Below are 12,614 nucleotides of genomic sequence, written 5' to 3' on the forward strand. Positions count from 1 at the left end.
TTACTGACCCCATAGGTGAATGCACGCAGTGAGCATGTGTTACATAAGTGCCCATAAGATGCGCACACATTTCTAACAGTCAGGTTGCACACAAGGAGCCACACTTGTCACATGAACAGCCCTCAATGGTCCCTTTCGCAATACGTAGGATTTGAGGGGAGGGGTTAAAAAATGAAAAGTCCATACAATACTTCTGTGTATCCTCTTCTTACTTGCCCATGACCTTTTGGCCCAGAGTGCTCGTAGAAAACATTTCACTCTACTGGTTTACTAAGTGGTCTACGACCAGGATGTTTCATGCAGGTCACCTATGTGCCCCGTTTATGTTTGGTCATTTTTCACCTGTACACAAGTTGTAGTTGAAAGGGGAGTTTTGACTAATCCTTTGCTTTTGTTACTTTTTTTTGATACATTTATAAAGAATAAAATTTCTGACATGCGCTACCATTCAAAAGTTTAGTGTCACCCAGACAATCTTGTGTTTTTCATGAAAATTTGAAGTTTTCTTTACCAAATGAGTTGTACAATGAATAGAAAATGTAGTCAAGACATTGTAAAGTTTGGAAATAATATTTATTTGAAATATATATATGTTTCCTTTAAACTTTGCTTTCTTCAAAGAGTCCCCAATTTGCAGAAAATCCAATATTACAGACCTTTGGCATTCTAACTGTTAGTTTGAGATAATCTGGAGACATTTTACCACACACTCCTAGAAACCCCTCCCACAAGATGGACACTCCCATCGTACCAAGCTGCTCCTACAGCAGCTCAATGGGGTTTAGATCTCTGTGCTGGCCACTCCATTATAGATAGAATACAAGCTGCTGCTTCTTCTCTAAATAGTTCTTTCACCATTTGGAGGTATGCTTTGGGTCATCGACGACGGATGAAATTGGCTCGTAATCAGGTGCTGCTCACAGGTTATGGCATGGCAAGATGGAGTGATAGCCTTTCTTATTTAAAGGCCCTTTTACCCTGAACAAATCTCCCACCTTACCAGCACCAAAGCAACCCAGACCATCACGTTTTTCCCACCTTACTTGACAGTTAGCATCAGAGACTACCAGCATCTCTTCACGCTTTTTTCTAATCTTCAGTCTGTCTGTGTTCTTTGGCTCATATGATTGTTCCCCTTTGGCCAGCCTGTCTCAGATATAGCTTTTTCTTTGCCACTCTGCCCTGAGGTTTCAAAGACACCTCTTCACTGTAAATGTTGACACTGGTGTTTTGCAGGTACTATTTAATCAAGCTGCCAGTTGAGGACCTGTGAGGTGTCTATTTCTCAAACGGGAGACTCAAATGTACTTATCTTCTTGTTCAGTTGTGCTGCGGGGCCTCCCACTTCTTTTTCTACTCTGGTTAGAGCCTGTTTGTGCTGTTCTCTAAAGAGAGTCCTACACACAATTGAAGGAAATCTTCAGTTTCTTGATAATTTCTAACATGGAATTGTCTTAATTTCTAGGAACAACAGTAGACTGTCAAGTCTCACATGAAAGTTCTCTTTTTCTGGCTGTTTTGATCAATATAATATAATTCCCTGGGTACTCAACCTACTCAAAGGAAGTTTAGTTTTATCATTTCTCTAACCAGACAAACTGTTTTCAGCTGTGATAACATGATTGCACATGGGTTTTCTCCTCCCTAAAAAACAACAAGAATCCTCAGAGGCCGTCGACCTGAACCATTCCACACCGCTTCCTGTCATGTGACGGTTAAATTAAAAAGTGGATGTAGAATTCTTCTTCTGCTAGAAGAGGGGAAAAATATGGAAATCAAAAACGGTTTTCATTCCTTGCCTGTCTGTCTTCTATCTGTTCAATTATAGCTGTATATTCTGGTGGAATATGCTTCCTTGTCTCCCCTAAAGGGAGATGCTGGAGGTTTCTGAGCTGGAACTGCACCACCGTTGCCTTTCTTTAGGATCCTGCAGGGAGGCGTGTGTGAAACTAACTGAATTATAGCCTCATCTTCACTGCTGCTGATAAGATTATCCATTTCAGCTGCTGTGGGGTCCGCAGTTATACATTTGTGAATCGCTTTAGTTTGTTCAAACACAAAAAACCAGGAACCGCTTATTGATAAGCGACTCACTCGAGGCCCGGGTTGGATATCTGCTGATGTGCAGGGGTTTTTCAGGCTTTAGGGTCGTCATGCAAGTTGGCATATGAATTAGGTGTCTGATGGACCGTCATGTGGGAATGATTATGACAGCATCTGAAATGAGCTAACTCCTCCAGTGACTTCCTCCCAGAATCACTCAGAGTCTTGTTATTATCATTCTGTATAATCGTTAACGTGGCGCAGGCTATTTGTTGCAGTTCATTAAGAGAGTTGTAACCAAAGGACCAGTTATTACAATATTTTCCAAAAGTTTTGTTGGTCTCAGAGAAATGAAAGTTTTAGGGAGAGATTTTATTTGCAGAAGTGAATCCCGGCTTTGGTGGAGAGGGACGAACCCAGATTGAGTCCAAATTCCCTCAATACTTTGTGCACATTAAAGCAACGCTCCCCCAATCCTCAGACCGTGGACTGGTACTGGTCCATGGGACAGTTGGCCGCATTATGAAAGGTGTTTTATTTTGGAAGACTACTGGATTCTCTCTACCTCATCCGACTCATTCTTTATTCATGTCAATTGCTTGGTCGCATGTTTAAAATCTGAAAGTTTCTTAAAGCAGTTGCGTCAACCAACAGTTTGAAACTCCAGAGCTAGCAAAGTTAGCAAAAAACAAACGTATTCAGAAAAGAGCCAGAGAGGAAAAAGAAGAACCTTCGACTTCAAAATTAAAGAAAGCTACATTTGATAGATAAAACCAGGAGTCTTTGCTAGAAATACAGATTTCACACACCATAATAATAATAATGCACAATATTCAGCAACTAGCTGTCTAATGTTACGAGGATGTTGCCAATAAAGTCGCTCAAAGTAGTAAATTCAGGTTTATTATCCGTCGCACCTCAAAAGTCGGACTAGGCTGAAATTGGCATCCGATTTTTTTTTTTAAGCTTCCACTTTGACAGTTATGGGCTAACCCTTGTGCTATCTTATGGGGTCCAAATGACCCGAACTTTATATTGACGTGTTATCCCTTCCATGACAAAGGTGGAGAGGATTTCATGTCTGCCATGGACACCAGTGAAGATAAAAATAAAAAAATCCTTGAAAAAAAAAAAAAAGCGCGCTGTCTTGTTGGGGTCCCGATGACCCCACTTTTGTATATGTATATCACATTTTAATGGTTCCTTCACAAAATCTAGTGAACAAATAAAGTTTAAACCAGCTGCAGATATTTTACAGCAGATGAAGATAAAGTTTAACCTCATAAGTTAAGCAAAAATGGAGGTTAAAAAAATCTCGTCCAAGCCAGTCTGTAAGCATTAAACCGGTCCATGGCCTGGAAAAGGTTAGGAACCACTGCTAAAATTGGACGTTTGCCATTTTTGGGGGCGTCCGAATCTAAAAAAAAAAAAAACTAAAAAAAAAACACCCAACTGGAAATTTCCCATGTGCTAAAAACTAGTCTGCATTGATGCTCTCTAGATTGGTGATTATAGACCATAATGCATTGCTTTTGAATTATATTTTTACTTTTAGAATAATCCAAGTTTCCTTCATCGGATCAGTGCATTAATACTTAGATATTTATAATTTTTTTAAAATATTTATTTGGTTTTTACTTCAGCAAATGGGTGACATATTTTCCCCTAAAAAAAGTGGTGAGAATGTGTCTGGATTGCGTTAAAATCCAGGGTACTAGATAGTCTCATACTATTTAGTTTTTTAAAGGTTAGGGAGTAGTGAAGCTAATCGGACACAACCCCAGACAGGAAGATAATGCAGCAAAATAAATGACCAAGACGGTGATTCAATTTGGCTGTCGGCTCACCTCCAATACAAAATGTCAATCAGAGGGCATCAGAGTAAACAGAGTAAACTCATTTCATTTGCGATAAAAGGACGGCCTCTTTCTCATGTTCTAGGAAAGATTCTGGTCTGCAATCGATGCTCCATGTGCATAAACATCCTTTGCAAGTCTCTTCCTCCGTCCAGAGAAGGTCTCATGCAGTCACCTTATAAAACCGTCCAGTAGCTTCCACTGCAGAGGAAAAGTCCTGGCAGCGAAAAAAGAAGACAGGCTGTCTTACAGCACCTCAGGCTGTCTCACATAAATGTTTGGATCGACACTGGTGTCAACTATGCCTCCACAAAAACATAAAAATGCTCAATTTTTTAGAAAATTAGACCCCAATTTTAATTAATATTTCAAGATATGTGAATTACCGTATCTCATATAACCTTGGTCATTTAACATCCTAATAAATCTTTTAAATCTACAATGAAAAAACTTCTTTGGAATTCAAAGTTGTCTTTGTTGGCCCAAACAATAACACAATCACGAATTATCTTTGAGTGTGTTTACGTCATCATAATTGTTGCTGCACAGCGCTCCGAGATATCATCAGGGCTGCAGGTCTTTGATACAGACCAAGCTATTGCTCATTACTCGCCACTTTTACCTGCCTGGCTCGCTAGATAAGAGGAGGAGCATCACCTGACCTCCGATTTCCTCCTCCAACAGGAACCCACAAAGCTCCAGCACCAGGAAAATCAAAATGATGATTTCACTTTAGTTGGATTTTTGTTTTCTATCAACTCGCCAGCTTTCAATAATTCAAGAGTCATAACACTTTATTTACTTAAAGCGTCTCTCAGGGCCATTTTTAATAAACTGTCCCCCTTTTAGGTTGCAAATAGTTGCGAATATAGAGTTTATACATATTTTAAATGTGTTAGATCACAGCTGGAACAGATTTTTTTTCTCCTCTAAGCCTGGGTTGAAACTCTTTTTAGTTTAAGTTTTCGTCAAACAGGAAATGTCTTATTCCTGCAACCACGACAAAAACCTGAAAACTGCTCAAACTTCTGACTGTTGTGAAATCTCAAGAAACAATTCAAGGTTTGTCCCTTTGAAACTCAATTTTTCCACTAAATCACATCATCCATCTGACCAGTAAGCACTTTTATTTACTCGGCTTGTTGTGGTTATACCTTATTGAAGATTTAATCTTAAAGATTGTCAAGAGTTTTATTTTTATTGTTATTGTGGTTATGAAATATTCATGGTGAGTTTGATTCTAGCAAATGATAAGAGTTGGAAAAAAACCCATGGAAGACCAGTATGACCTAAACTTCTATTTTTCTCCACATTTTTGTGTTCTGCAGATGTTTACAGAAGGCAAAATCAACCAGGCAACTGTGTCCAAACTGAAAGCCAGCTACAAACTTCTCCATGACAAATGGAAACGGTATGTTTTTCTTGTTTCTGCTGATAAGACCCCAATAAATATTTGCAGTGCAAATATCTGCAAAGCGATTAAAAGTTGCTAATCATATTGACAGCAAAAAATCCTCAAATAAACAAGAAACTTGAGTAACTCGTAATTAAATTAATTGTGTAGTAATTTGATTTATAAGTAATTTACAAAACAAATATTTATGGAAGCTTTGAAGAGTCAACATGCAGCAAGCAAATTTAAAACCTATGGAAAAAATAAAAGGAATGAAAAAATGTCATTTATCATGTCGTCTACAATAATATTGACCCCAAAAATCTGATGTACATTGAAAAAAAAAATACTGAATTATCCTACAAAATCCCAACTTTTATGGAAAAAAATATAATTGTATATATATAAATATAGACAATAAAATGTTCACCTTTTATGTTTTGGATTCTCTTCTTGGTAGTAATTAAATGCTTCTTAAGCTTTAGTCACAACTGCCCTTATAGGTCGGAAAAAATGGGCCCGTACAGCTTAAAATCCCACTCCTACTATGTTTTTTTATATTGTAAAATAGTTATCAGTGGTCTTTTAATTACACTTGTGCAGCTTTAGCCAAATTAAAAAAAACTGTTGTTTTTTTTTTAAGATATTTTTTTCTGCAGAGTGGCAGGAGCTCATTAAATATTTGCCTCCGAGTTGTTCAGATGTTAGCATCAGCTAACTCCACATCTAGCCTTTGTGTACACTCTCTCCTGATAGCTTATAGCATCTCACAAGCCCAAGCTAACATTAGCGTAGCAAAAAAAAAAACAGCAGGCAATATTGCAGGTATCCAGCTGCACAATTTTGAGCTAGATGGCATTTCGGAGTAAAATGAAGATGTTGGAGTAAGAAGTAACAAACCCAACCTTTTTAAAACATTCAGTTTCATCTGCTGCTGATCTAACATGATTTGAATGAAGAAATACTCAGACACACAGTTTTAATCTTAAATTATGTTATATATGTTTTCCATCATGAGAAAAATGCAGCAAGAATATGTTTAAAACACCATTTTCATTGGAGTAGGTCTTTAAGATCGTAGACCACTCAGTGGCAGGGGGAAAATGCCCATGCACATTTTTCATGGGCATACTGCGGGCGACAGGTTGTAGCAAGCGCTAATGCAGCACACAAAGGTACAGTAAGGGAGAAGTAAGTGAAATTCAGGCATATCAAACAAATTTTAGATGTGGGGTCACCCTACAGTCATCTCAGGGACACTTGCGTATCTTCAGCACACCCAGTGCATGCAGAATTTTTATGCAGTCTGTTAGGATCTAATACGCACCGAATGACTAGAGTGTCTATCATAAGTTCACTTTACGACAGCATCACCGCTAGATCATGTGTGTGAGATTTCCATCAGCCTTACAGATATTTCACAATACACCTACCACACGGACGATAATCGTACGTTCCACCTTAAGGTGGCCGTTGAAACCTCAAGAGAACTGCTAGACACACCTGTGCTCCTCTTAAAGCCTCAGAGTTGAACGCTGGCAAAAATGGGCAAATCCGTACAAGGTCCACAGGAAATTTTAAGACGTTTGCATAATTGCTCTTTTCCTTCATGCAGTTTGACTTTTGCAGTTTAGGAAATTAGACAATCGAAGTGTAGTTTATGTGGGCACCTTATGGACGTCCTACGGGCACTTGCACATCACGTGCATACCCTGTGCTTGCGACATTTGCGTGTGGTCAGTAAGGGATCAGTGCCCACACATCATTAATGACTAGAGTGTGGCGTAAGGTCATCGTAGGATAGCGATAGCATCACCCGAACGTCATAAGTGCTCGTAACTTACAATAGCCTTACAGACACTTCACGATACATTCATCACACGCACAACATAGTACATTAGACAATTTTATGATGTCCCTTAAGTTAGTCATACAAGCCTCAGGGAACTTCATGATGCTCCTCCTCCTGTCCAAGACCCCCTATGGGCCCTAACAACCCAAACAAGTCCATATCTGCGTATTTTGACCACATCAAACCCAAGAATATATGCATCCGAGGTCACTTATTATTTTTGGATGTTAATTTCGACATAAGTTTAATGTTACATCATACGTTTTATTGCGATGGTGCTTCAGGACCCCTAGGAGAGCTTCAAAAGGTCCCAAACTGGCGTAAGTAATATTAATAACTCGGACTCCAGCAGACTTGTGTCATTTTGTTTATCCGACAGTTCCCAAGAATCTGAGATCAAACTCCTGTCGGAGGCGAAGAGGTGTCGGGCGGAGCTGGAGAGGCTCCAGGTGGAGGTGGAGAGCGCAGAGGAGCAGAGCAATGTTGAGGAGCCTGACAGTGAGGTCAGCGCGCTGAGGGGACAGCTCCTGGGGGCATACAACACACTGCACGCTGCTGAGGAGAGGGAGCACAAGACTCAGCATGAACTGCAGTGGTGAGCTGCACATGCATGCACACACACATCATCGCAACTGCTGATGCCACACATTTCAGTCTTTTTCCGTCAAATGCTGAATGAATCAAACGCATACATAATAAACACGAGTACATCCGTGCATAGACTTACAAATGAGAGGAATACAGGAGGACAAAGTGAAACTGGAGAGTTGAGCAGAAAAGTGATGCTTGACAAGAGTAGGTTTTTTTTTGGATACACAGTTGCAACCTGGAGTGATCTCTGAGGCAGCACCTTTTTTTATTGACTTTAGAGAGAGGTGAAGGTGAAAGAGTATTAGACACGCACAAATGCTCATAGTATCGGTCCTGCGTGTTCATTGTTCCACTTGGTAAAGTTTATGCCACTTCAATGACAAAAAAAGAGCCCATTATGGAGGGAATATGATGCTGCTTTAAAGGTGATCTTATTCTCATAAACATTTACAGCAGGATATGATTTCATGTTAGATCACTCTGAGTTCACTGAGTATTCATTTTCAACATAAACTGATCCTCCTTTTCTTTTTAAGCTGTGTTACACCATGATGTAACTTACTATCGATGTATTTTATAATTGGTTAGCTCTTTAACACCGGAGATGTCATCGGCGACATTAAAATAAAACTCTTTGACATTTAGTAACTCCTTGACTGTTAACTCGATCAGCAGAAATGAGTAGATTCTGAAGTGGAGAAAAGTAGCTTTTAATAATGTCTAGAAAACACTAATATAAAATGTTGCATAACCAACGCGTGCTCACTCCCAACTGCTCATAATTGGACGTATGGTTCAGGCCGTCTCTGCTCCACTTTTTGACGTTTTGGGTGTTCCCAATTTGTCATTTTTTGACGTGCTGGCTGTTCTTGTTAAATTTTGGTCCTCAACTTCCAGGCTGTGAACCGGTACCAGTCTAAAGACCACCTGGTACCGAGCCATAGAAAGGGAATAAATGCATATGACAATCAGAAGTCCCCAACCTTGGGGATGGTGACCAGTACTGGACTGGTACTGGTACCATACCCGGTACCAGATTGGTCTGGTACTGGTACCAGTCCGAGGGCTACTTGGTACCAGGGCACAGGGAGGGGAAAAATGCATATGCTAATCAGAAGTCCACAACCGTCTGGACTTGGACTGCTACTGGACCCCACCTTGGTACCAGACTGAACTTGCACTGATCCCCTAACCCGGTATCGGTACCCTAACCCGGTACCATGTCTATGTCTCGAGGGTACGATCCCCTAACCCACTATTGGTACCCTGACCCGGTACCAGTTACATGTCTACAGGGTACGATCCCCTAACCCGGTATTGGTACCCTAACCTGGTACCAGTTCCAAATCCGGTACTGCATCCTGAGGGTTGGGGACCAGTGATTTAATGGGAACAGCCAGCAAGTCAAAAAACGAGTAGGTGTCACCCAAAACATCAAAAACGCGGAGGGGGCCTGAACCATACGTCCATTTATGACAATTTGGGAGTGAGAATGTATTTAGTAGGAATAACAGTGCAAACCTGCTTTGCTCCATGACTGTATCAGCTGATTGTTGGAGAGTTACGGTAGACAAAAGAATGCCAACACTTGAGCTAAAGCTCTCGTGTTAAAGGGTTAGCCTAGAATGAATTTAGATTATTTTAGAAACGATAAATCCCACATATTCTGCACACTTAACGTTCTTTACCTTATTTTCCAACACTATAGGTACTATAAGACGTATTGAAATAAAAGAGCCAGATAGAAGTCTGTACATCACTCAGACTTTATTAACTGTTTTCAGTAATTCTTGAACTAGTTTGTAACACGCTAAAGTTAGCCACGTTAGCGTTTTTACAATATCTGTGACTCCCAACCTTGTTTGAAACTAGTAAACAAGTAAACTATTACCGCTAAAACGAACATTAGTATTACCATTCTAACTAATAACCTTGTTCGTAACACGTTTAAAAAAAAAAAAAAAACAGTCTGACACAGCTACAAGTTAGCTGCATTAGCATCTTCACAATAACACCCAACCTTGTTCGTAACACTTAACAAAAAATGATTGGAACTTAAAATCTTATTGTTACCATGCCAGTTCCCAACATTGTTAGTAACATAAAAGGAAAAAGTCTGACACTGCTATATATTAGCCGTGTTAGCATATATATAATAATATCTAATCTGGTTTGCCACTTGTAAAAAAACGGACTGGAACCACGAAAACAACTCCCAGACTTGTTAGTAATGTAAAAAAAAAAAAAAAAAGCATACCTCTATACGTTAGTTGTGTTAGCGTATTCACAAGGACACCCAACCTTGTTTGCAACTCGGAAAAAAAACAGACTGGAACTTTCTGTTACTACGCCAACTCCCAATCTTGTTAACATGTGAAAAAAAAAAACATCCAATACTGCTACATTTTGACATATAAACATGTTTTCAGTAACTTTTGAATTTGTTTGGGACTTGCTACAGTTAGCCGTGTTAGAAACGTTACGTACGTTAGCGTGATTACAAAACTGCAACACGTAGAAAAGTAGACGAATACCGCTAAAATAAGCATTGGTGTTACCATGCTAGCTCTTAACCCTGTTTGTAAAATGTAAGAAAAACACATTAGCCATCTTAACAATGACACCCTACCTTGCTTGCAACACTTCTAACTAACTCTAAAACGTTGTTGAACATGAAAAGAAGAAGTCTGACACGGCTACATTTTTGTATTTTTTCAGCAGACTCCTGGCCGGTCAAAAACCCCTATAGAGTGTATTAGTTCTGTGGCACACCTAACTTTATATGTTTAATTTTAGCTATCTTCTGTGAAATAGTGAAAACTACTTGCCTAAAAAAAACATCACCCTATGGTTTCAAACTGTTTTACATATCCATCCCTTGATGGGTTCATGCTCTTCTACCCATCCTTTTCTGTTTCTCCCGTGAGCCTTTTTTCTCATCATAGCCTGTTTCTCTGCTCTCTACTGCAGGTCTTTTTTTCTCTTCCTCTTCCAACTCTCTCAGCTGCACTTATCCAAAAGGTCAAACACACCCACAGAGATGGACTAGCACGCACTCGCTCTAGGATCTTCTCTTCCTCTGTACACAAGCTTTGTCAAGTGCCAAAGGGAGGGTTGCTGGAACATTGCTCAGCAACATGATTACATGTTGTCCAGAGTTTTCCACACTACTTTTTTTTTGCCAAGTGGCTTCTTCCTATTAAAAAAATTCAGGCTTAACCCAAAGTTTAGAAAATGAAATTGAGAAGTTTTCAAAGCAATTCAGTGAAGTCAGACATTAGTTTAAAGGTATATATATATGTGCTTGGGTTTTGTTTTCCTGTCAGTCTCACCATGTTCAGGTTAATCATCCACAGCTGTCTTCATTTAGTCAATCAAACTCAGTCTATTTAAGGGTCTGGTTGGCAATTTCTTTCATTTTCTCAGTGTCAGGTCATCCGATCTGCTCTGTCACTATCTTTGGTCCTCTATGTATTATTTTTGTGATGTTTCAGTTAATTTTAAGTTTCTGCCACCAAACCTGGTCTCCTGGGTTTGGGTCCTTCGGCACCACAATTCATGACACAGAATCATTAAAAAAGTTACAGCATTATCCTATCAAAATTACAACTTTTTTTTCATAATCTTATCACGCTATTGTTAGTTTTTAACATTTTTTCTGCAATTTTATAACTTTATTCTTTTATATATTTTTTTTTATGTATTTTCTTTCATGGTGGCCCTAATACTGTCACTAGTTGTACCTATTTTGTTTATTTAGCTTTATATAGATGAGATGCCAACTTCATTTTGAAAGAATGGCTTTTTCCTTGTAAAATAACATTTTTTTTCTCTAATTTTACAACTTTAAGCTTCTAACATTACGACTTTTCTTACAAGTTCACGACTTTAATTTTTTTTAAAATCCCTTTTTTTTTTTCTAAGGTCTTATATTGTTATTGATAATTTTTTTACTATGTACTTATTTTATGGCTTTGAAATCTAGAGGTTTTCTTGGCAATTTTGTGAAGTCAGAAATTTATATGAAGGTAAAAAAGATGCTCATAATATTAAAAAACCCCATTAATTTAACAAATTTATTCTAGTAAAATTACAACTTTTTTCTCATGACTTTACAACTTTATTCTTGTAAATGTTTGACTTTTTCTTTTATAATTTTACAACTTTATACTCAAGCTTTTAAAAAAAAGTATTTTCTTTTATGTTGTATATTTATTTTTTACTTCAATCTAGTTTTACCTATTTTGTAAATGTACAACTTTATTTTGGGATAACAACTTAATATTTGAAACAACTTTGCTTTATCTTTGTAAAAATAAACATTTTTCCTGCTCAGAAATTTATGACTAAGCTTGTAACGTTCTGACTTTTTCAAACAATTTTACAATTTAAGTTTTAAAATTTAAAATTTAATTTTTTTTTAATTTTACTGGGAACGCCTCGGGGTCCCCCCAGAGGAGCTGGAGGGAGAGGGAAGTCTGGGCATCTTTGCTCAGACTGCTGCCCCCGCGACCCGGTCCCGGATGAAGCGGAGGAAGATGGATGGATGGATTTTCTTGTTCATAATGTTGTGACATTATAGTTGTCAATTTTTTCTCATTTTTTTTTTTTTTACCTTGTTGTAAATTTGACATTATTTATAATTTTACGACTATTGTTGATTTTTGACTTTTCCTCAAAATTGTTTGAGTTTGTAATTTTTTTAGATTTATCTCATAGTTTTAGGTCTTTGAATTTGAAAACACCTTTTGTATTTAATGCTAAGTTTTATTTATATTGATTCTGTTTGTATCATTGTTTATCTTCATTGTTGTTGGTTTTTAAAAATGGATCGCAATTTTATGGCTTTATTCTGAAAATGCTGGACTTTTTACTCACA

The 12,614-nt window shown here is 38.2% G+C and overlaps 1 protein-coding gene across 3 annotated transcripts in view; it reads left to right on the top strand.

Moving 5' to 3' along the window:
* ccdc146 (coiled-coil domain containing 146) overlaps window positions 1-12,614 on the top strand; it is a 76,842-nt gene that overhangs the window by 26,946 nt on the left and 37,282 nt on the right. For all 3 annotated transcript variants that reach the window (XM_024285838.2, XM_024285847.2, XM_036210150.1), the window contains exons 3-4: window positions 5,228-5,310; window positions 7,524-7,739. In XM_024285838.2, the coding sequence (XP_024141606.1) occupies window positions 5,228-5,310; window positions 7,524-7,739 (299 nt within the window). The remainder of the gene's footprint in view (window positions 1-5,227; window positions 5,311-7,523; window positions 7,740-12,614) is intronic.

This window comes from Oryzias melastigma, linkage group LG23 (assembly GCF_002922805.2).
Source record: "Oryzias melastigma strain HK-1 linkage group LG23, ASM292280v2, whole genome shotgun sequence".
NCBI classification, from domain to species: Eukaryota; Metazoa; Chordata; class Actinopteri; order Beloniformes; family Adrianichthyidae; genus Oryzias; species Oryzias melastigma.